General features: G+C 48.3%; 1 protein-coding gene across 1 annotated transcript in view; it reads left to right on the top strand.

Annotated features, from left to right (window-relative positions):
- The window catches only part of LOC126516911 (uncharacterized), a 157,702-nt gene extending 132,529 nt beyond the window's left edge, over window positions 1-25,173 (top strand). The window contains exons 3-4 of the mRNA XM_072289060.1: window positions 19,378-19,493; window positions 22,400-25,173. Of these exons, the coding sequence (XP_072145161.1) occupies window positions 19,378-19,493; window positions 22,400-22,820 (537 nt within the window). The 3' untranslated portion in view covers window positions 22,821-25,173. The remainder of the gene's footprint in view (window positions 1-19,377; window positions 19,494-22,399) is intronic.
- Window positions 25,174-25,512: the final 339 nt, after the last annotated feature.

Here is a 25,512-nt window from a genome sequence, read left to right as displayed (position 1 = left end):
GCGTATTGCCAGTCTGGAGCGAAGAATGCGTCGGAAGTGTTTCGTGTCCTTGTTACGCCGAGTTTAGCTCGTGATCGCACGTGTTTCGTTCCTCTCTTTTTTTTTTCTAATTCTTATGTGGATCACGGACAGAAAACTTCGTTTCAATCAGCCATGGCTTGCGTCCCCCCCCCCCCCTTTTTTTTTTTTTTTGAAATGCAGTGTGACCGCTCCTAAAGTGGGTGACGGTCCGTCAGCGTGAGGATTCCGTGCTCGCTAAGTCGTAATAATACGCGTTATGGTTATGGAAATGAAGAGCGCGGAGGGCGCCTGCAACGCCGTGTCCTTTTGTCATCCACCGCTGCTTCTGGCGGGGGGACAGGCGCCGACTCACGCAGCGCGTGCCGCGAGGCGGCGCCGTGTAGCATTCGGACCAGTCCGCCGCCATTGTCGCTCATCCTTGACTCCCACCGCGGGACTCCCACCTCGGAGGTCAGGGGGTGCATGCGAGGCTCATTAATAGGGCGTTAGAGCACCGCCTTGTTACTGCCGCGTCGACGCTTTCTTGAAAAGAGGCGCCTGCGGGCCATGTATATACACAGCGTTTGTGTGAACGGCGGCATTGAAAGGCGCGGTTGCTCTAGATATTTGTTATCCACGCTCCGTCTACAAGGTTGCTTGCGGTGCAAGCGTGGTTGGTCCCGAAGAAAAGAGCGCACGAGCGTTTGCAGGCGCGCGGATTTTTTAAAAATTTATTATTATCTTTTCTTTTTCATCGTGCGGCAAGTTTTTGCGAACGCAGGCCCGTGCGCCAAACAATGCGGAAGCAACTTTCGTTTGTCGGCAGCTCTGGAGTAAGAGAAGCAAAAGAAGAAGAAAAAAAAAGAACAATGAAACGAGCGTGCTACGTCCGCGTTGACATTGAACTTGAAGAGGCATTTATACTTGGCAGTGCATGAAAACTTTCCATGGTGGTTTGGGAACTCGGGACGCAAAACATGGAGGCCTCGAAACTTCGTTTATGCATTTTTGGCGAAGCTTACTTCGTGTAAAAAAAAAATAATAACGATAAAGAAAGAAAGAAATGCCTTCTTGGAATATTTTCGCTCGACACAGGACGCTAGAAGTAAGCTAGGACAATTTGATTGCAACGTCTGTATAGGGACGGGTGTAGCCGAATACGTTTGGCATATAGGCGCGTTATATATGAATGAGGTCGAAGTGCAAGGTATCGACTTTTAGTTTGATTGCTTGCGTAATCTTATGCAAACCAATTTAATGCACAGTGCGTTCAAGCGCTTTCAGATGTCACTTGTGAAGTACTTCTTGATGGAGGCCATTTATGTAGAATGATATGAGACGCATCGTGCAATAGATGTTTAGGTGCGTAGTCAATGATTCTGAAATTGCCCTATCAGGCCAGAAAGAAGAAAAAAAGGCTTCTGGTCGTGCCAATTTCTGGTGTTCATTATATCAGAATAACAAGGCAATCAGTGGCGAGATCTCATTGTTAAGAACCGGTGCTCTTGAAGGCCCGTGCTCTCCCTTTGATCACAGTCAGAGAGGAGGAGGCTGCCGTTTAAATTTTCACATTCAGCTTAGTCATCGGTTGCGAATTTCTGGTGCGCTAAGGCTGTTCATTTCAATAAGCTCGCACCTGAAATTTTACATCCAGAAGGGGCAGGCCTGTACAACTTGACGTGCGCGGTACACTCGGTGTAGTCGCAGTCAGGTAGATATAGTCGAATAAAGAGAGCTAAATCTTGCTCTATGAACAACGAGAAACCAATGAAATACTGAGGAGGGACTGACAGGCAGAAAGGAACGGTGCTGCTCGCGTATTGTGTGTTTTCGTGGAGCTTAGCCCAACGATGGTCCAGACGATCGCTTTCTGCCCGTATATTTGCCTCTTGTTTCTCGCCTTTTTTCGTGCTTCTAGAACCGCCCGCGTAATACCGAAACCCTTAATTCACCGACGCGGCTCTTGTAAAAGGCTGTTACTAAATCCGTTATCATATTCCTACCAATAAATTTGGTATACTGAAGCCACTCGGTGTTTTATAAAGCAGCCTAAGCGCATTCGCGCCGTTTGAGTACCTGCAACGACTTTGGGTACGGAACCCCAATTTGTTGGACACGCGCATGTCTCTATACACAGACCGGTGCGGCAGATGCTTGCGCCAATTACGCTGCGCAAGGGCCGTTTTCACGCGCAAGCTGAGGCGACGTTGTTTCTGCATGTCGACATGGGGCGCTTGGCGCCTTAGGGGGTCTGTCCGCCTTCTTTCTTTTTTCTTTTTCTCATACAAGCGGGACTCAGAGAGCAGCACCCTTTTATGCTAGAGGCCTCGCCTTTTGACCGGCGCACCAGGTGGAGAGTGCACGAGCTGTTTCGCTCGACTTTATGTATCGGACCCCTTGCCTGTGCATGTAGCATTCAAGGGATCTCCTGTTGGTCCCTGCTTATAGGCATAAGCGAAGAAAGAAACCTACGCGCTCACACCATGACTGCGAAGCATTCATTAGGGGTGTATTGGCGAAGATTTCCAGCTGTGTGCCACGTATGAAAGACCGTTGCGCACGCAGAAGGCGAGGCTCTTTTGGCCATACATCTACGCATCATTAACGCCACAAAGGCACTCCTCGCCGTAATGTTCGCTTCGAAGCATGAGAAAGAAGAAAGGGAAAGGTAGACACATATACAGACAAAATAAGGTTCTGTCAGCCTACATTTCACGAAAATAGAATGCTGCTTAGGAGGATTACCCACGGAACGTAGTCTAGAACCTGCATATATTGCCTGCCACTGAACCTTTCCTGACCGGTCGAGACGGTGTGTTGTGCGGTCCACTGTAGGAAATATGCTGAAAATGGTCCTTGCATATACATATATATATATATATATATATATATATATATATATATATATATATATATATATATATATATATATACGTGTGTGTGTGTGTGTGTGTGTGTGTGTGTGTGTGTGTGTGTGTGTGTGTGTAAGGCCCATTTTCAGTATATTTCCTATATACACGAGTTCTTAGATCCCTAGAAAGACTGTCCTCTCAGTGTTGCACCTTTACAACACATATAGACCGCGGTAGATTCCCCCGTAAAAGTGTCGTTGACGACCACGGACAACCTTACTGCAACTGCACTGCAAACTTTTTTTTTTCATCATTAATGCCTTCGTGGCGTTAATGATGAGAAAGTATGGCCTAAAAAGCCTCGCCTTCAGCGTGCACACAATGGTCTTTCATATGTGGCACGCAGCTGGAAATCTCCGCCGATACAAAGACCACCACAGCAGCGTTGCGTGTAAGTGTAATCACTCTCTCCAAACGAGACCATGGCACCCGGAACAGAGTTAGTGCTGTCCAGGTGATGTAATATGTCTCGTCTTTAGTGCAGACTTTAGAATAGTCAGTCAGATAGCTCCAATTTCAGCGTTAAGTGCGAACATGACACTGTAACAAGCAGTCAGCTTACATATATACCTGTATACATCCGAGACGACCCTTCCTTCGATTTGATTGCACATGCAAGGTATGCTCATAATTGTTCGAAAAATGTAATCGCTGCCCGTCTCCCCGCCCCCTCCGTTCCCGAGGAGTACCTGTCTATACTATCACACTATAGTGCACTACATCTGCAGGCTTGGAGTGACGCCTAACACCGGCGAAAGATGGCGAGAGCGATTGGCGCTATACTAATCCAAGTACAACCAAATTAGGAAGGCCCACTAAGCGTGAACAAAGACCCTCCCTCACCAGGACAGGAATCGGCCTCCCTGGTGCAGTATTCGGCCACAACCTCCCTGATGATATCCGCAATTTACAAAAGGTCCTCAGTCCCCAGCAGCTGCGGAGCACCTGACCAAGGCGGCGGTCAGACCTGTAACGCAGTAGAGGGTGCTAAGAATATCTGGGTCCGGACAGGCCGCCAAGGGAAACTGAACCTTGCAACGTTTAACACCCGAACCCTTTTGAGTGAGGCTAGCTTAGCAGGACTCCTTGAGGAACTATCAGACATTGTTTGGGATATTATCGGCCTTAGTGAGATTAGAAGAACTGGTGAGGCTTACACATTGCTAAATAACGACCATGTCCTCTGTTATAGAGGTCTCCCTGATAAGAAGCAATACGGGGTAGGATTCCTAATCCATAAGGACATAGCGGGCAACATTGACGAATTCTACAGCATTAACGACAGGGTACCAGTAGTCCTAATCAAACTCAATAAGTATAGATTAAAGGTAGTACAAGCTTACGCTCCAACATCCTGTCACAACGATGAGGTAGTAGATCAGTTTTATGAAGATGCTGAATTAGCGATGAGAAAAGTGCAAACTCGGTATACAGTAGTAATGGGTGACTTCAATGCAAAAGTGGGGGGAAAGCAGGCGGGTGAACAGGCAATTGGCAACCACGGCGTCGATTCTAGAAACGGTAGAGATGAGATGCTGGTAGAATTCGCAGAAAGGAAGAAGCTGAGAATAATGAACGCGCTTTCCAGGAAACGTAGCAACAGAAAGTGGACCTGGAAAAGCCCTAATGGTGAAACAAGAAATGAAATTGATTTCATACTTTCTGCCGATCCCCGCATAGTGCAGGATGTAGACGTGATAGGTAGGGTAAAGTGCAGTGATCATAGGTTAGTGAGGGCTAGGATTCACCTCTATTTGAACAAAGAAAGCGTAAGATTGGTCAAGAAAAAACAGGTCAACTTAGAAACAGTAAGGGTAAACGCAGACAAATTTAGGCTACTACTTGCAAACAAATATGCAGCCTTAGAACAGAGAGATGATGATGATGATTACATAGAGTTAATGAATGAAACCGTAACGAGGCTGGCTTCAGAGGCAGCAAGTGAAGTGGGAGGCAAGGCACCAAGGCAACCAGTGGGCACGCTCTCCCAAGTTACAAAGGACCTAATAAAGAAACGACAAAGAATGAAAGTGTCCAACTCAAAAGATAAGATAGAACTCGTGGAACTGTCAAAACTGATCAACAAAGCGAAAATAAGTGATGTTAGAAATTGTAACGTGAGAAAGACTGAAGAAGCCGTAAAAAAAATGGACGCAGCCTGAAATCAGTGAGAAGGAAACTTGGCATAGGACAAACCAAGATGCATGCATTGAAATATAAGCAAGGTAATATCATCAGCAATCTCTAAGATATAATAAAAGCAGCAGAAGAATTTTATACTGACCTGTACAGTACCTAGAAAACTCAGGAGTACTCTATTCGAAACAATAACGAAGAGTATACAGAAACTCCTCCTATAACTAGAGATGAGGTCAGAAGGGCCTTGGGAGGCATGAAACGTGGAAAAGCGGCAAGAGAGGATGGAATAACAGTCGATTTAATCAAAGATGGAGGAGACATAATGCCAGGAAAACTTAGCGGCTCTCTATACGAAGTGTCTATCGACTGCAAGGGTCTCAGAAAACTGGAATAATGCAAACATTATACTGATCCACAAAAAGGGAGACGTTAAAGAACCGAAAAATTATAGACCCATTAGCTTACTCCCAGTATTATATAAAATATTTACGAAAATAATCTCCAATAGAATAAGGGCAACATTGGACTTTAGTCAACCAAGGGGAACAGGCTGACTTCAGAAAAGGATACCTTACAATGGATCACACCCATGTCATTAATCAGGTTATCGAGAAATCAGCAGAGTACAATAAGCCTCTCGATATGGATTTCATAGATTACAAAAAAAAAGCATTTGATTCAGTAGAGATACCAGCAGTCATAGAGGCATTGCGCAATCAAGGAGTACAGACCGCTTACGTAAATACCTTGGAAAATATCTACATTCCACAGCCACCTTAATTCTACACAAGAAAAGTAGGAAGACATCTATAAAGAAAGGAGTCATACAAAGAGACACAAACTCTCCAATGCGATACACTGCGCGCTTGGAAGAAATATTCAAGCTATTAAACTGGGAAGGTTTGGGAGTAAGGATCGACAGCGAATACCTCAGCAACCTTCGGTTTGCCGATGACATTGTTCTATTGAGCAACACTGCAGACGAGTTACAACAAATGATTGAGGACCATAGCAGAGAGAGTGTAAGAGTGGGGCTGAAGATTAATATGCAGAAGAGAAAGATAATGATGAATAACCGGGCAAAGGAACAAGAATTCAGGATCGCCAGTCAGCATCTAGAGACTGTGAAAGAGTACGTTTACCTAGGTCAACTAATCACAGGGAACCCTGACCATGCGAAGGAAATCCGCAGAAGAATACAAATGGGTTGGATCGCATACGGCAGACAACGTGAGCTCCTGACTGGGAGCTTACCGTTATCATTGAAAAGGAATGTATACAATCAGTGCATTTTACCGGTGCCAACATATGGGGCAGAGACTTGGAGACTGATAAAGAAGCTTGAGAACAAGTTAAGGACCGCGCAAAGAGCGATGTAACGAAGAATGCTAGGCATAACTTTAAGAGACAGAAATAGAGTGGTTTGGATCAGCGAGCAAACGGGTATAGACGACATTCTAATTGACATGAAGAGAAAAAAATGGCTCTGGGCAGGTCATGTAATGCGCAGATTAGATAACCATTGGACCATTAGGGTGACAGAATGGGTACCAAGAGAAGGGAAGCGCATTAGAGGTCGGCAGAAGACTAGGTGGTGCGATGAAATTAGGAAATTCACGGGCGCTAATTGGGATCGGTTGGCGCAGGACAGGGGTGATTGGAGATCGCAGGGAGAGGCCTTCGTTCTGCAGTGGACATAAATAAGCTGATAATAATGATGATGATGATGATGATGATCAGAAAAGAAAGAAAAAAGAAACAAAAGAACTGTGCATTGGGGCGCGGGAAATTTTGTTTTATTTCTCGTAGTTTTATCGCCGACCGGTTCTCGGCAACGTCTGGCCGTGTCTTGGTAATGTTTGTTATTCCACGGTTGTCGAATTACGCAACGCAATTTATCTACTTTGCTCCCATTTCGTGCACGTTTGCCCCATTCATTCTGCCCTGTTTTTCGGAACTCGCGTAACAGAAGGCCTCTCGAAATTTCTGTCTTTTTTTTTCTCTCTCTCTCTAACTAATCCAATAACGCATGCATCTCGCCATCGAAGAGGAACCAGAACCGCAGCGGCGCGTGTGTATTATAACAGCGACGTTGCGCTCGCATCTCTTGTCGAACGCTCGCCCGCAACAGCTCTTGGCGGGTTGTCTTTTGAACCCGGTCGTATGGCAAGCACCGCCTCGCTCTGCCGCTCAATTCACGCCCCCCCCCCCCCCCCCCCCACCCTCATTCTTTGTCTGTTATTGCCTTTAGAGCGTCCCTTTAGGTCATGGCAGAGGAACATCAAAGCGCTTATACAAACATAAACTACGCTTGTGTGGATCTCGCGACGTATCGCGCAACATTGACTGCACTGCCTGCATCACTCATGAACCCGGAGCCCTCGTGTTTCAGAAGCGCGTTCGTACCGGCAGAAGAAAAAAAAAAGGCGTCGGCGGCGTCGGCGCTAAACTAGAGCCGCCACCGTGCTGCAACAAACCGGTCCCTTATCTTCGCGCCTCTTTACGAAAATCGCCGACATCCGCGTCTTTCTGTGCGCGCCCGCCCTCTTTTTTTTTAAGTTTCGCACGCACGGCCGCGGCGCCATCTTATTTCGCTGCCCTCGTCTCCCTCTCCCTCTCTGGCTCGCCCACTGCGCGGACCCGTCTCACTGCAGTTGCGCACAGCGCTGACGCTGGCCTGCTCAATGCTGTAGCGCAGCTGCGCGTAAAACGGGTAGCCAGGCTGTTTACAACGGCGATGGAATGCAGGCCCCCATTAGTCTCCCTCGTCTCATTCTACCAAAAGACCGACCACGGGATGAGGCAGAGAAGGAGAAGGAAGGAAATAAAGGAGAAGAACAAGGAATGATGACAAATTCACCGTACAGGCGGGTTACGTCAGAATCATTTTATATAGCCGCCGGGAGCATTCTCAGGCTTAGGATAGTCTTGAACCGCGCAAAAGCTGGCCCAATTGCTGAATGCAGTAAGTCCTGTGAACCTGGACGTACACAAGATATATACTTCGTGTACGTAAATCACTATGTCGCCTTTTCTTTTTCATTGCTGTTATCATTATTCTTGTTAGAGCTACTTTCAAGGAGATGTTGGCGCCGGCTACGCGCCTCTTCTCAGCGCGGATAAACGGGCATAAATGCTTTGCAAAGGCTACATGGCAAAACGACACTCTTAACGTCGATTGCCACCATGGCAAGCGACTCCAGCGCTCAAGCCATGACGATTATGCTCCTAAGTCTGTTTTTAGTGAAACGCCGGAAAAAAAATGCAAGACTCGTTTCCTCTGGTCTCTGCTTCCGCGCGCAAGGAGCGATTTCACTGAACCGGGCCGAAAAAACGCGCCCGCGCATAAAGGGCCGACAATTTTCGGAGAGCTGCAGCCGCTGGCCTCACGCCGCCAAAGCTGAACGCTGGCTTGCATGCGACCGAGTGTTCCCCGGCGCCGATAACAGAATGAACGGGGCGAAAGAAACACAAGGCAATTCCAAGTACGGAGCAAACGCGCCGTTGCGTACATGACTCACCTTGACAGTTTTTCACTGTTCTTCGCTTCGAAAAACAATGCTTAAAAGTAACTTTAAATCTTGGCCACGACAATGAATCTTGCCTGCCAAGTACGCCAGTAGGATTTTTTTTTTTTTCAATATTTCTTTTATGCGCACGAAATGTGGCGGCAGAGCTGCGGCATCTTCGTGAAGTCAGGCTCTGCCGCTTGTCTGTGCGCAAGTGACGTCTCTTTGTAGCGCAATGTTTTCGCGCGTTTTGCCGTCGTCATGCGACTAGATCGACGCCACTGTATACAGTGGCGTCGCAAGACACCGCAAGTATATATACTTGCGGTGTCTACTGCACGAACTAACGGGAACAAGAGGAGCACCAACTAGGAAGGAAAATACCATCCGACGCGAAGATCGTGCCAGTTTGTGTCTTCCTTGTTCCTAGTCGGTGCTCCTCTTAGTTGTGCCCGTCATTGTGTGCTGCACATAATGCATGAACAATGAACGTACACACCATGCAGCTAGCCCGATCCATTGGTCTGTTAGAGGTAAGCCATTGTCCTTTAATACTAGACACTCAATACGACTCCTGCGGCTGCCTCTCCTGCAAAGCATCGTTTGATGGAAGCGCCGACAACGGTCGGTCTCACATTCATTGCACGCGGGCACACTTCTATCTGCGCTTTTGGACGAAGTGCCTTTCAGGCAGAACACCGAGTCTTCCAGCTCTACTTATTTTGTGGATTTTTTTTAGACTTTGCCAGTGAACTGCTATTTCCTCCTTAACTGCGATGGAGATGGAGTCTCACGCGCGTCCGCCGGAGTCGGCAGTGCCCGCGGCGGCTGCCTCCAGGAAGCGCAACGGCACCGAGAGCGACACTGACAGCGACGACACCGTGCAGTACTATGTCAGCGGTGAAGATTCTTGTGACGACGCCTTCGAGCTGGTGCGGAGTCGTAAAGCAAAACGAAGGTTTCTCAGCGCATCCTCGAATTCGAGTGAGTACACCGTGAGATCTTCGCGGAATACCGAGGAGCTCACCATCCTGTTCACGCCAGTTCTCGCTACTGACAACCTGAGACGCCTCAACAGGCAAGCCGTGTCTTCACATCTAGAGGCACTGGCTCCGAATGAAATCAAAGACACCAGAGTGAACACCCGTAAGAACGTCCTAGCGATTGACGTAGAACACGCGGCTGCATTGGATTCTTTGCGCAATGTCACGGAACTTGACGGAATGAAAGTCTGCCCTCATATTCCGCTGGGCAAACAAATCAGTAGTGGCGTAATTTACGATGTTGATGAGACCATTGTCGACTCCGATCTGTCGATCTTAATCAAGCCAGCTACAGAAAACACCATCATCACAAACACACTTCGTCTCGGCACGTCACGGTGTGTCAAAATCATATTTAAAGGCGAATCCCTACCATCGCATGTAAAAGTGGGCCACTTCCGACACGCAGTTCGCCCCTTCATACCAAAACCGCTGCAGTGCTGGATGTGCATGAAGTTTGGGCATGCGAGTAGTGTGTGCAAGAACACTACCGTCTGTTCTCGCTGCACTGGGCCCCACACCACTAACACGTGCGAAGCCAGTGTGCTGAAGTGCACAAACTGCAGCGGCCCTCACGATGCCTCCTCGAAGGAATGCCCGTTAGTTCGCAAGGAAATGGCAATATTGAGGAAAATGGTTAGAGACAACGCGTCTCACCGAGAAGCAGCAACATCTATTAGGCGGCGACGATCGCGTCGCCGACGTCGATCACGAACCTCCAGAGCCTCTGCAGAGCGCCAGCCACGTACACTGCCACCCACTCTTCCGCCCAGGCCAAACGCAGTCAGCTCAAAGGACAAAGATGCAACGAACAGCCCTGCTGCTGACGCGTGGCCTGCACTCCCGAGGCTACATGCTCCTACTGAGCGAAATCAGACTTCTACAGCAAGGGACACTTCGACTGTTCCTGATAAACTGACGGACCAAGATCAACAAATTGTTGTCATGATCACCTCTCGGGTGAGTGCTATTCGTGTTCTTCTGGACAAGATACAGACACCAACAGCTCGAAGTGCGTTGCAAGTGCTGGATGCCATCAGTCCGGTTCTAGCGAGCCTTCAGAAGTCCACTGCTTGAGAACTTCTACAGCAGAACCATGGCTCATCGACAGCAACAGCGATCGTTCCGGGATGATGTCAGAAGTGCCTCCATATTCCAATGGAATGCGAGAGGCCTAAGGTCACGTATTTCGGATTTTCGACAGTTCGTGTTTGACTACCACTTTCCTATACTGGTGATCTGTGAACCGAACTTATCAGCCTCCATAAGACTATCAGGATATGAACCTTTTGTTTCAACAACGTGTGCCCTGTTAAGAATGGCCATACGGGGTGGCAACGTGCCAGCTTTCAGCCCGCTGCACGCGTTCCGAGCCCACCAGTCGAAGCGCCCTTCCGAGAGCTGCGGTCGGCAGGCCGCCACGTGGCGCACGATCAACTCCGGAAATTGGTACTTGGCCGCACCACCCGAGACGGAGCACGGTTCTACGAAGCCCTCGGTCGTCGACTCCGGAGCCTTTGTGTGTATGAGTTCGCACCTGTGTGTTTGCGTGTGTGTGGGCGTAAACGACACTGCGGAACGACTCCCCTAGGTCGTTGACTCCGAAGCCTTAGTGCGGGGCGGCGGCAAGTTTACCATGCTTGGACGAACCTTCCCGACCATTCCTGCTCCGTCCTCGTCCGAACGATGACGTCGAACTATGACGTCAAGCGGAGAGCTTATAAGCAGCGTTTGCCGGCTGCTAGGAGTGCTCGTGTCGTGATCGTTGTCGGGAGCTGACTGCTCTGTCATACTAGAAATGTACTAGTGAGCTCTGTGCTCGTAAACTGTTTGCTGTATGTTAGTTTTGCGGGCTCCATATGGGAGTCGCGCCAGGCAGCCAATGTATATCCTGTTTTAAAATGTAAATCCTGCAATTAAATCCTGCTCGCCTAGCCCTGTCGTCCCAAGTTCATCTCTACAGCTACGACCGCCAAATCTTACAGCCCGTAGTAGTAAGGTTCTGGTTTATATTCGCAAGGACCTAATGTATTTTTCGCAACCCGTAGCACCACACGACGGTAACCAATACGTCTGTGTCAGTGTGAAAAAGAAGAGGCTGTCTTTTACTATTATTGGCGTCTACTTATCCCCAACAAGTCAGTTTGACAGCAAAAGACTAGAAGATATTACGGCTACTACTCCCGGTTCTTGGATAATAACAGGGGACTTCAACGCTCACCACCATATATGGGGAAGCTTCAGGATAAATTCGAGGGACAGGTCACTAATATCCTTTGCATCAGGCCACAACCTGTGCCTTCTAAATGACGGAAGTCCGACATTTCTGCGAGGAACAACGTACGGTAGCTGCCTTGACTTGACTTTGGTGTCACGTTGCCTTACTTCGAGCGTGCAGTGGTTCACTGATATTGAAACCCATGGAAGTGATCATATTCCGACCTATTTGAGAATCAATGGTCTAGACGCCGCATTACCGGATGTATCTCGTCAAATCGATCGGTCAGTCTTTCAAGATCGAGTAGAAGACACCTGCAAGAAACATATCGCACGCAGATTAGAAGACATAATTGCAGACGCAATGCAAGATTGCACGCGTTGCTTCACACATTCGAAAAAGCGTACAGAGAATGACATTGAATTGGAAAGGCTTCGTACAATACGTCGCCGTGCTGAAAGGAGGTACAGGCGCACAGTCAATTCTTGACCTCAGAGAAGCTCGGTGCATGCAAAAGAAGATAAGACGCCGAATGAATAAGCTAGCGGATCAAAGATGGAAATGCTTTTGCGAGTCACTAGACCCCCGCAAGCCATTGTCCCGTGCGTGGCGTACCCTACGGGGTCTTTGCTCAAGACCCCAGCAACAACACCCTTTTAACGCCCTCGCTCTCTATCAAAACCGCCGCGAGATAGACGTTGCAGAGGAATTTTGCGCGCAAATCGCCGGCGGCACAGTTTTAGCCCCTGACATGGCTTTAAGCGACATCCCCGGTCCACGAGATACCACCATGGAGGCTCCATTCTCTATGGAAGAATTAGAAGCTGCTATGGTGCTCTGTAGGTGTTCGTCTTCACCAGGGCCCGATGGCATAACATATACTGCTTTGCGCCACCTAGGCCGAGAAGCACGAAGAGAACTCCTCAGCCTTTTTAACAGTTCATGGCAAGATGGTGTCGTCCCACAGGAGTGGAAACGCAGCCGCCTGGTACCGCTACTAAAAGCAGGAAAGTCGCCGCTCGAACTGGCATCGTATCGGCCTATAGCACTTGCAAGCTGCGTCGGGAAACTCATGGAACGCATGATCCTCATGCGTCTCGAATGGTACCTAGAACACCACAAGATTTACCCTGATTCTATGGCGGGATTTCGACAAGGCCGTTCATCGATTGACAGTGTAATCGATTTAGTGTCATCTGTAGAACAGCAAAAATCTTGGAAACGATTATCAGTTGCGCTCTTTCTGGACGTGAAAGGCGCTTACGACAACGTTTCCCATCAACCCATTCTAGACGCACTTTTGACAATTGAACTAGGAGGGCGAGTATATCGATGGATCAGAAGCTACTTGACACAAAGGTCCATGTTCGTACGTACGGAAGATGGTCCGACTACCGACCACTACACATGCCGAGGAGTTCCCCAAGGTGGGGTTCTAAGCCCTATTCTTTTCAACCTCGCGCTTCTTGGGCTGGCCGATTCCCTACCGGAAACAGTGAGTGTCTCAATCTACGCCGACGACATCTGCATCTGGTCATCAGCGGTCACTCGTCTGCAGGTTCGCGCAAGGCTGCAGAAAGCAGCAACACAGGCATCTCACTATCTTCACACACAAGGCCTTACCATCTCAACAGAAAAATGTGCGTTAGTCACTTTCACACGAAAGCCAATGTCTCTTTATCCAGTGTGCATTAATGGCTAGCCTATCTCCTACAAGAGAAACCATCGGTTTTTGGGTGTCATTGTGGACCGGGACCTCTCTTGGAGCCCTCATGTTGCCCACTTGAAGAAGAAGCTCACATCTATTGTTCATGTCTTCAAGTTTATCGCCGGGAAAACATGGGGCTCCTCAGTGGGCTCCATGCTACAGTTATATCGAGCACTTTTCATCGGATTGCTACGTTACAGTTCTCCCGTGCTTGCTAAAACATGCAAGTCAAATCTTCGAGAACTACAGAGCGTGCAAGCACAGGCACTACGTGTTTGCCTAGGACTTCCGCGGAGCGCCTCAACAGCAGGAACCATTATAATGGCTCGAGACCATCCGATCGCGACTTACATTAGCACTGACACGCTTAGGGCCCACGTTCGTCATGTTTCACGCATGCAATCAAGCTCTCTTGCCTGCCTGCCAGAACGACGACCACAGGCGTCCTTCTCCAACGAGGTCAGCATCCATCGTGCCTGTCTACCATCGGGCTTCACTGCCTCAGCACGTTCAACCTCAGCTTTGTGGTGTTGAGAACCTCAAGTGCGTCTCACGGTTCCAGGGATAAGGAAGAAGACCGACCTGCCTACCTTGGCCCTGAAGCAAGCAGCTCTGGATTGTTTGAACACTTTCTACTTTGACCGAGTCCACATATATACGGATGGCTCTTCCACTCAGACCAGCTCCACCGGCGCAGTGGTTATACCATCACGATCAATTAGCGTCCGATACAAGATTTCTCATATGACAACATCGACCGGATCGGAGCTTGTTGCCCTCCGAGGTGCCGTTGATTACATTAACAACCAACCCGCTAATCCGTGGGCAATATTCTGCGATTCCAAGGCGGCCTTACAATGTCTTCTGTCATCTCTTCGTCGCGGGTCGTGTGAACAACTAGTGTCGGAGATACGAGAAATGCACCATCGTATGATAGCGAAAGGACACGACGTCGTGTTTCAGTGGCTGCCTGGCCATTGCGGTATCTCCGGCAACGACCTCGCTGACGAAGCTGCTAGGAAAGCACACGAAGGAGCAACCCTTGTTTCTGTACCTTTATCGCGGACCGACGCAGCCCAACACCTAAGCAAGGTAGCACACCGTATGACATTAGAGAAGTGGCACACACCTGAATTCACCCAAGAACGATTGCATTCCCTCGACCCCTCTCTGCAACTGCGGCTGTTACCAGGGCTTCTGCGAAATGAGGAAACATTGCTGTGCCGCTTACGCTTGGGCGTCGCATTCACCAATGCATATACGTTTTTGATTGGAATGACTGATAGCGCCGACTGTAATGCCTGCGGTGCCAAGGAAACTATAGAACATCTACTGTGCTACTGCCCATCTTTTCAAAACGAAAGACATGACCTCTGCACAGCTCTCAATCAGCTAGATAGAACACCGTTCACCTTGAAGAAGATCTTGGGACCATGGCCTCGCATATCGCAGCTACAAAAGGCCACAAAAGCTCTCCTGCGATATTTGAAGGCTACTGGATTGAGTCAGCGTCTGTGATCCGGACTGAGTGACCGAACGATATAACCAGTAGACTTTCTCTTCTTCTTTTAATCTTTCCGTCCCCTTTTCCCTTTCCCCAGTGTAGGGTAGCCAACCGGGCTCAGTCCTGGTTAACCTCCCTACCTTTCCTTTATCATTTGCTCTCTCTCTCTATCTGCGCTTCTTTCAAACGCTCGCCGTTATTAGTGAGAGCTGTTTCTTCTTCACCGGAGGATAAAGTGCCAGGCGTAAAGTTCGTGCCATAGTTTGAAGGCTCATCATCATCGTCATTATCATCATCATCATCATCAAGTGCCATGATTTGGCGATGCTGCTAGGAAGACATTTCTTCCCTTGCAGTAGCGAAATCGCGTCCCAGGGCCCTATAACGTAAAACTATTCCAATGTATTTCTATTCCAATCTCCTGACGTCAAATTTGCGTAACCGCCAACGCAAGCACCGGGCGGTCACCCGCAGGGTTGTCTGAACAGACCAATCAAACGCTCTCCTCGTTCATAGGAGGTAACTTTTGTTTGCTTGAAAAACGAATAACATTGCCTACACTGAGCGGCTTGTCGTATCTAATTGGCTGACGAGAGGCGAGGAGAACGCTCAAGTGGAGAGATTCGATGGGGCCGAGCCACTGCACTGAAAGTCGATAACCGGACGAAGAGGGTGGTTCCGGCGTCTACGATTGGTCGGCTTTCCCTTACTTAGCTTGCGGTGGCTGGTCGAAAATCGCGGCGGCACGCAACGGAAGCTCAAGAATGACGCTAAAACGGACCCTCATCAAAGAAGAGTTCGCAGAATGAGGGGGTAAACGTGCCGAAAGTGCTCGAAAACGTTACACGGCCACGGAAGAAGTTTTATTATACGCAAATACACCCATGCTCTCCGGCAGGTACGAGTAGCCAGCGTCTGAGCGATCGGCGGCAGCCAACTTCTATTCCTTTCGGAACGGGGCAGACTGCGGCTATTCCGAAGAAAATTCAGTTTTGTTCGGCATATTAATGCATCTTTATCGCGTACACGTCACTTTGACGCGGTGAGTTCTTGTGGTTTTGTGACGTCGCGTGACAGGCAGGTGAAGTGGGTGCAGCCCGAAAACTTTTTACCAATAGCCGAGGGCTAATGGCGAAAATCGGTCGAATTAGAAATAACTGTTTTTCTTTTTTCTGTCAACTCATGCATAATCAGTGTGTACACATCATATCAGATGGGGAGGTATCGCGGTTTTCGTGACGTCGCGTGACAGACAGGTGAAGTGGGGGTGGTCGAAAAAAGTTTTTGACCAATCGTGGAGGGCTGATAGCAGAATTGGAATAGAAAAGTTTGGAATAGTTTTACGTTATAGCGCCCCCAATGTCATGATTTGCTTGTGAGACGCTTTACTGGAAGCTCCTAATTAATGTTGACCGCCTAGGATTCTCTTACGTTCAGCAAAAGCTTTTCACGTGAACGCTTATTAACAATACTGTCATTTATTTATTTATTTATTTATTTATTTATTTATTTATTTATTTATTTATTTATTTATTTAACTTCCTCTCATAGGAATGCAGTCGTCACACACGGTATACTAAGCGACGACCTTGTACTCGGCACCAGAACGGCACAACAACTGCGCTAGACAGAAAGGGGGAAAAAAAAAACATTTCTGCCACACACGTCGCGTAAGAGAGCCACCCCATGGTGACGAACACGCGGCCGTGTACTGCAATTGTTGCATGTCGCGCGCTCTATCTTCTGAGAAGAAGGTGCTGAAACGCGTAGAGCATGCTTACCATCTTCCATACTGCTCCTGAGTGGCTACCGCTACTATAGACGCACGTGCTTGTTTGCTAGAGTTTCGTGTTTCTTGTTGTTGTTTTTTTTTTTGCCCTTCTGTAAAGAGTATTTGTTGCATGCAATTTTAATGCAAACTACGTTAGCCCAAGTGCAGGATCGTCGGTTTTACAGCCCTGGTCAGATGTATTATCTCTGTCTCATTTTCTTTCCCCTCTTTTCTTCTTTTTCGTTCTTTCTCTCTTTCTTTTTTTCTTTTTCTTTTTTTTTTTTTTTTTTTAACGTCGCGTTGTGCCGCTTCTCAACTAACGAGCGAACACAATCCGTCCACCTTTTAGCTCGTAACTGCTGTTCGCAGCAAAAGAATTAGCTTGCTGGCACCAACTGCCACTCCGTTTAGAAGGAGATGCTCATAAATTTCATCCAACCATCAAGTGCAGCTCCGATATATATTCGCCCGGCAATTGTACCTCCTCAAAGCGATTCTGCCGATAGAAGCGCGGAGACGGCCTCATCCAAGAAAACACTTGGGCTTCATGTGTGCGCTTGCTTTAGGGGAATAAAAAAACTGGCGCAACGACAAACGGCCGGATACCGATCTAAACGCCCTGGCAAGACAAGCAGGCGTCGGGTTCAAGCGCCGTGTCACACAGGTTGCGCGCGCCATATATACGCACGAACGTCGATACCGTCATGCTGCCTGGGACGAGGAGCATTGCGGTCCACGCACGCCTATCAATCGTAAAAGACGGGCACGCAGCTACAGGAGTTAAAGCTACCACGGAACACGGCGTCCCGTATTCTGGCGACCCTGAAAGTCGAGGCGATCGAGGCATCCGCGTTTTTATGAGCGAGTTTCCCAACGAGAGATCGGTTGGTGAGCGCCTTTTATGAAGCCCGCCGCTTTGACGTCGCTAAGCGATGAACTGTTTCTCAAAAGCGTTATCTGACATCGGCCGCGGACGGATTGGTGTGCGCTCGAGAAAGTGGCCCGCGCACGTAGCGTCTGGCCGGTGTGGTTCTTGTTCACCTCAAAGCACCACCCCCCGCGCGAGTGGAGGGTGGTGAAATAACGTTCGAGATGGCAATCGCACTGCTTAAACGACTCGTGTAGTCGTCATATACTTTATTCCGAGGAGCACAAACCAGACCAGAGATATGAAGACCTGAAGAACAAAACTGTGTATGCACCACCCCTCTCCCTCATACAAGACGTGTCACCGTACAAATATCTCTGAGCGTGTACGCGTGTCACCGCAGGTTTCCTTGAAGCTTAATCCTGGCTACGGAAGGAACTTTCTGCATGTGTAAACTCTCGGAAAGAGAAAAAAAAGAAAGTGGTTCAGGCTGGAAAAATGGTTTAACCCACATCTCCTGTACTACGCAGGGAATTTCTGCTGCAATCTGCAGCACAGTGAATGAACTTAATTAACAATCAGAGTGGTCATTCAGTTCATAATTGAATTATGTAATTGCTGTGCACTGCGCATAATCGTGACACAATACCAGATGCGTGAATGTGTGGTGTAAGCGAGCGCAATGAGTGAGCGCACTGAATGTGTCGTGTGGGTTATATACTTGGTGAGTGCATGTGTGAAACGAGTTTACGGTCGCAGATTGACGACAATTCAGTTAGAGCGTAAAGTAACAGTTTGACCCTGTTTTAATGTCGACTTTGCTTACACCCAAGAGGCTATACATAAAACCACCACATCATGAGAAGCCAACAAACAAAGACACCAAGGAAAACATAGGGGAAGTTACTTGTACTTATTGAATTAAGGAAATGATGCTTGCACGCGTAATGCGAAGACGTGGGATCGTTCCCCACCTGCGGCAAGTTGTTTTTTCATCCACTTTCATTGCCATTAATCTATCATTTCTTTAATTCAATACGTACGTACAAGTAATTTCCCCAGTGTTTTCCTTGGTGTCTTTGTTGGTTGGCTTCTCATGATATGATTAATAAAAATCAGGCCCCTCGGTTAACCCCCCTTCTTCTCATTAAAACCACCACGTGACGCAGACGCGAAGCCACCATCTTGATCAAAATAGAAAACTGGACAGGTTGGCACCGCACTCATCACGGAAACGCGAAAAGGCAAGGAAGCAAGTGTAGAACACGAGCGCTACTAGCGAATAAGCTTATTATATTAAATGGCATTTGTGCACAGCAATATCAACCTTGTGCGTGCGCGCATACGCAGGAATGGATGCGGGTGAGAAATCAATTTGCTTCTGTATGTTTTAAGATCATTTTTATTTTGTCTTTTTTTTTCTTCTTTTTAGTCTTCTTTTCCTTTTTTCCTTCTTCTTTTTTCGAATTTTTGCTGTAATTTGGCGCTCGCGCTCTGGCAAACGGGCGATACGTTGTTATGCATGGAAACGGTTTCTGAATCTAACCCCTGTTTCCTATTTTTTTTATCCTCTCTCTCTCTCTCTGTCCTACCACTTCCTCGGTACCAAACCGATGACCTGATTAGCCTCACCTGGGATAGTATTCTGTCACGGCCCTTCTCTCCATTTCGAAATAATTCGACGCCACATTCTTTATTTACGCAGACCCTGGAGAAAAGCTTCGAGCGCCAAAAGTACCTCAGCGTGCAGGACCGCATGGAGCTGGCGGCTAAGCTCAACCTCACGGACACGCAGGTGAAGACCTGGTACCAGAACAGAAGGTAATACGCAAAGCAGCGAGCCGGAAGTGGTTGGCGGAGCACGTACCGGTGTTTAAAGATTTTTGGGCAATTCTTACAAGCAGTGGATTGAGATAAACACGCACTAGAGCTTTAGATATAAACCTTTGCGTGCCACTACAGTATGACTAGTCGAAACCGCGCGTGCGCAGAACGCTTTTAGATACAGCGTTGGAGGGCTTTGTGTGTCTCGCGTGGCTAGCATGACAACATGGCGGCGCCCAGGGTGCCAGTTTTCTGGACATGCGCGCAGCGGAATCGGAGCCGCTTAGTCCATGTCTAACTACCGAAACGGCTCATGTCTGCAGTATCTTTATTAGCCCGGTGGAGTCGAGAAATGTGAGTTGATCATCAACGAAGTCTGTCATTGTTCGAAGCTCATCAGTCTCGTTTTTATTATTTCTTTTATGCGACATGCTTCAACTGAAGCCAGTGTTCAATTCATGTTCGTTCAGGAGACTATATGACGCCAGTTTCGGGATAAGAGTTGGCAAATTGGCGACGGCATTGGTGTCCCACTTATTAATTACGCGAAAATCCTTCCACGTCAGCATGACCGAAAGATGGTACCAAAAATGGCTGATGGTGCAAAGAGCATAAAAACAAGTCAAGAAGTGCTCGGATTGACATCAGATTTCTTGGGGATCTTTCTGTAAACTGTGAACTGTAAACTGTGAACTTTCTGTGAATCAATCGCTTTGAAAAGAATATTTGGTAGATTTCGGCCTGGGTGGGAATCGAACCCGTGCCTCCGGGGTGCGAGACGAGCACGCTTCCCCGACGCCACGTTAGCTCCGCGGTTCTCAGGAGGTGTGGCCTAGTGCGTGCGTCATTGGTCACGTGACGGTGCAGGCAATGGGGTGGCGCCACGTCATGAGTGCATAACATGAGTGCGTTAATGGCGTTCTGAGGGCTACACAGGGTGTAATGCTTTCTCATTCCCACACGTAAGCAGTCTTAAGTATGCCGAAATTTTGTTAACTGAAAGAGTTCACCATGCAGTGCAGGAGAATACTGTCGGAACACGTACGTAAACTTCGCGGCAAATTTGGGGGCTTTCGTCCTGCAGTGGATGTAAATAAGTTGTTATTGTTGTTGTCGTTGTTGTATATATATATATAAAAAATGGTAAAGCTATTTCTCTCCAGCCAAAGATCGCCAATGCCATGGTATCCGGTAGTGAATACCACATTGTCGCAGCTGCAGTTCTCCCGTCCTTCTAGTGGATTAAATCGCACTGCGAAACGACGACTTTAAACGGTCCGGCGCATCATTCTGGCATTGTGATATTACAGAGTGCTAATACACATTGCGCGCGGAATGGCATGCCGAGAGGGTTCCCAAGCTGTGGGGGTTGGAATTGGGGGCACGAAGGACTTCAGCACGCCCGGCATGTGGCGTTTGGGCAGATCCGTTGCCCCCCCCCCCCCATATCTGGACGATTTCTATAAATATAGGTAGCGGCATCCATGTTGCCGCGTCGGCTCAGGCTTGTGCCTGTAGTTTGCCGCCGCTACAATACAAAATTAAATGATAGTCGCCTTAAAGGGCAGCCAAAATGAAATCTCAATTCTGATACTAATATGAAGGCGTTGAAGTCCATGAGAAATTCTTGTTTTTTTTCACTCCAATTGTTTTCATGTAATAAAATTTCTTTGCGCCCCACGCAGGGGAATTTTTACCGCTAAAGCAGCACTCAAATATAAATCCATGCGTCTGTGTAGTTTCGTGGTCGGATCTTCGAATGTGTTTAGAGAAAGAGCATGTTCCGACGACGCGTTCCTCGTGCATCATCACATGCGCTATATAAATTGCAAGCCGCCTCCATAGTTCCGATGACTGCAAAGTGGGAGCGCACCCACCCACAACAGAAGATAATAAATTAACATTAAATTCTGGGGTCTTACGTGCGAAACCCAAGATATGATTATGAGGCACGTCGTAGTGAAGGACTCTGGGCTAATTTTGACCACCTGGGGTTCTTTAACGTGCACCCAATGCACGGCACACGTGCCTTTTTTGCATTTCGCCCCCATCGAAATGCGGCCTCTGTGTCTTGGATTTGATCCCGCGCCCTCGGGTTTAGCAGCGCAACGCCAGAACCACCACGCCACCACGGCGGGTTGGCAGAAGAGATCACAGGGCAGGAAAAATGTGGCAGAATTCATATTTCATGACTATATCTATGAGAATGCGACAGCATTTCAGAGGTGATAGCATTAGTTTTCGCTCACCTAGGGTAAATCTCAGCAGTTATAATCTTTGTATTTATCTAGTTAGTTATTTCCAATAATTCAACATTTAAATATTTATTTACTATCAACAGTGTTATTGTAAATGTCCTAAAGCACGTTCAGAAACAACCGATGCCACTTTACCCATCAAGTTGCCTCTTACGACTAACTTGCGTGCCTGGTTCGAATACCGCTGTAAAAGTCACTTTGAACACAAGCCTGCATGTCGATCTCAAAAAGTGCATTATGCGCGTTTCAGTTTCCCTTTGCCTCAAGCCTACCGCTCATCATTAGTGGACGCTCTCCTTTTCGCATCAAATTTGCGGGCTGCTTTGTCTACACTGTATGCCGCGGTCTATCGCTCCTCGGCCTCCAGCGTACTGGTTTGGCTCGCTGAAAGCGTGCCCGAGACCGCTGCTACGGTAGCTTGTGCGTTTTGTTAAGAGCGATCATGCTGCTATACAATGTAAGCGCACCAGTGAGTGTACAGACGTCGCCTGGTGCTATTACTGCGCACAGGTGCAAAAACAGAATCACCGCTAAGCACACTGGTGGCAGTATTCGTGAGTGAGCATAGCGCGCGTGAATTATAATCTGCTATATATGTTCCGAAGAGGCGGTCACCAGTTTCGTGCGTGCGCGACTGAAATGCAGGACAAAATGGAAGAGGCAAGCCATGGTCGGCATCGAGCTGCTCCCGGGAATGCACGGTGCCGTTTCCGCTGCTGGCCTATGGCCCGCCAGTGCGGCCGGCCTCGGTTCTGGATTTCCGGCGGCCTTCTGGCCTTACCCGTACGGCGGTTACTTCAACGCCGCCGCTGCCGCCGCAGCGGCCGCCGCAGCCATGGGCCGTGGCTTCCCGGTGTCTTCGGTGAGCGGCGCAGCGGTCGGTGGGAACGCGGAGAGCCTTCAGCGGGCCCTGGACCTCTACCAGCAGAGAGGAGCACAGGCGTTCCTCGGGTCCGAACCTCAGCTTCGGCCAGCCGTCGCTACCAGCATCAGCAACAACAGCGGGCCCACAGTGATTGGCTCGTCCAAGGCCGACGCCGATCTCCGCAACGAGCAGAAGCAGTGACACGCGTGTTAGCATTTACGCGAAACTGTCTCGTGTGTCGGACCACGGCTTCCCGAGTTGTGCTATGATACCGGTATATACTTGGACCCACCGTGGAGCTCCATTTCGCTCGCTGACTGGGGCGTGTGATTTCACTTCATCGACCGAACTGACAGTCCAAGGACATGCTTGGTGGCTCGTTAGTGCAACCAGTAACGCGTGTAGTGCCCCTGGCGTATATTTGTGTGCTCCGGCGTTCTCACTGCATACCCTTTAGAAAGTGCACGAAAAATGTTAAATATGGTCCCATGCGTGCTCTCCTTGCCCTTATCCAACAACTCTACCTGATGTCTCATTTCAATCAGCAACGTTATTTCCGGTGAACACCAGGCCGGCAGCTATTCTCACTCGACTATATACGGCCTAATCCGACTTAAATTTTCCATGGTGAGACCGTATCCGACACAAAACATTCATTTTGACGAACGCAACGCGTTCATTCAGCCTGGCGTTGACACTTGTGGGTAGCTTTTGATTTCGAGGCAATTAAGATGGGGCGCTTGAACGCTGCTATAAAGAACGTTAGGCCGTTTAGGCAGAAAAATAAGCGAGACCACGCTACTTCATAACACTTACGAGGACTCGCCATGATTTACGAAAGGAACAGTAACTTTTCCTTCTCTCTGTCTCGTCACATGCGTCCGATTCAGAGCACAAGGGTAACAGCATTCGCGTAGACTACTATGCGTAGCCAAAGAATTCAGCCTAATTTTTCGGTCGCACGAGGTCCCATGTCTACACCGTCTTAGACAGCGTGCGTCGTCATTTGACGCAGCAGTCACGTCGTGCGCTTCCGTTCTGCACACTTCCGGAAACGGGGTTAATATTCACTTCCTCAGTGGATGGCATCCATCGCAGAAGCAAGCTGCAAACTCTGTGAAAGACAAGTAGGGCGACAGCAAACGTAACGGCACATGAGATCACTTAACTGCCTCACCCAGCAGCACAAATCCTGGTTCTGTGAAGTGCGCGTGTTCAGGAGGAACCGGGGAGGGGGGGGGGGGGGGGCATGGGAAGTGCTCAAGCCACGGCGCCACGCGGCAGAAAGCAGCTTCACATCCTGTAGCAGGCTTTGCCCGCACATTTTCTCTCGTAGTGGCGGCGTATAGTAAGCATGCTTTTCTGACAGGGTCATTTTTTTTTGTGCGTGTATGTGCAGTGTGTTCGTGGAACTCGTAACCTGATTGGACACAGAACACAGAAAAAGCGCAGACTCCGAGCACCAACGAGACAGCAGGCTTGCTTTTTTCTCACAGCATGCGCGGCTTCATCACATGCAGTTCGTGTCTTCTCGAAAGAACTCCCCTATGCGTTCCTGTTCGCGCGAGTTTCTGCAGCGTCCGCGTCTTGGTCGCGGTGTGGTTGACCACTCAACCACCCGTGCGTGGTGTGCATATCCCCGACAGTGGTGGCACGGCCGCTCGATCCAAGCGGCCGTGGTGGTGGCATGAGCTGTGACAGGTGCGACGACGAGCCGCGCGCTGCAATACTGCCCACCGGGCGGGTGCATTAGTGCACCGCTATACGGACGACAATTCCCCCTGTTTCGACCTTGTGGACACGCGGAAAAAACAGACCCAGAGACCGAGAACGGCAGGGGCGCAAATATTCACGAAGGTCCAGCCAACCACGCAATAAGGATTCCACGCTCTTCCGTGTCATTTTTTTTTTTTTCTACGGTGCATGTTACGTGCGAGGTTTAAAACTATCCCCGCACTTATATTCTCTCGTGTTGAGTTGAACACAACTTTTTTTCTCTTTTTTTCTTTATCCACGCTAGCATGTGTGCTTGTCTGCTGTGTTTCGTGTACGTTTTCATGAATCTAAAATACGGCGAGTGTATAACAGGCGATGGCTTGTGCGGTTTGTGCCTAATTTCCTGAACCGGGAAAGTTCAGTGGACAGAAGAAAGACGCCACTGTCATTCGTGAGTTCCTCAGTGTTCCCATGAGTTGTCATTCGTTTCATTGCTTTTATTTATGCGGTGTCAGAACAAATATCGCTTCGTGTTGATCGGTGACCCATGGTGTGTTTGAAGGCAAGCAAACGCAAACACTTAAAGATCTCAACATCCCGCCTTGTATTTCGAAACCCGCCGCTCTTCTTGTGACAGTTGTGAGTTCAGCAAACGAAACATCAATATTCTGGGCAACATTTTACCCTGATTATTTTTGTTTCTGTCTTTTTTTTTTTCATGTCGAATAAAAAGATGCTGCGACAGACTGCTGCTGTCAATAAAGTGAAAGAACGTTTCTATTGTTGGCAAAACTTGTGGAAATAAAGTTTGAATAAAAAAATTCGCAACTCGCTTAAAGAGTCAACTCTGCAGACTTTATTGAAAAGCATTCTTTTTTAAATCATCACAGTTCTCAGTAATGAGGGTATTTTCAAGTATAGAGGAAAGATAAGCCCCAACTCATATATTAAACGTTGAAGACTTGACGAGCACATAAGAAAAAAAAATCTCCGGTGTCTACTTTTACTAACCATATGTTCACTTCGAGCATGAAAACAAGAGTACACCGCGTACTACGTAAGTTGAGTGCATCTCGAAAAAATGCTTTGTAGTGCAATGTAAGAACAGTCTCGCTGTTAAAAGGGAACCACGACGATTCTTTACCCACTGGTTATTCTATTAAATAGCCACAACGAC

The sequence above is a fragment of the Dermacentor andersoni genome, chromosome 1, assembly GCF_023375885.2.
Source record: "Dermacentor andersoni chromosome 1, qqDerAnde1_hic_scaffold, whole genome shotgun sequence".
NCBI lineage: Eukaryota > Metazoa > Arthropoda > Arachnida > Ixodida > Ixodidae > Dermacentor > Dermacentor andersoni.
The sequence above is the reverse complement of the archived record's forward strand: the minus strand, read 5'-3'. Positions and strand labels throughout refer to the sequence as shown.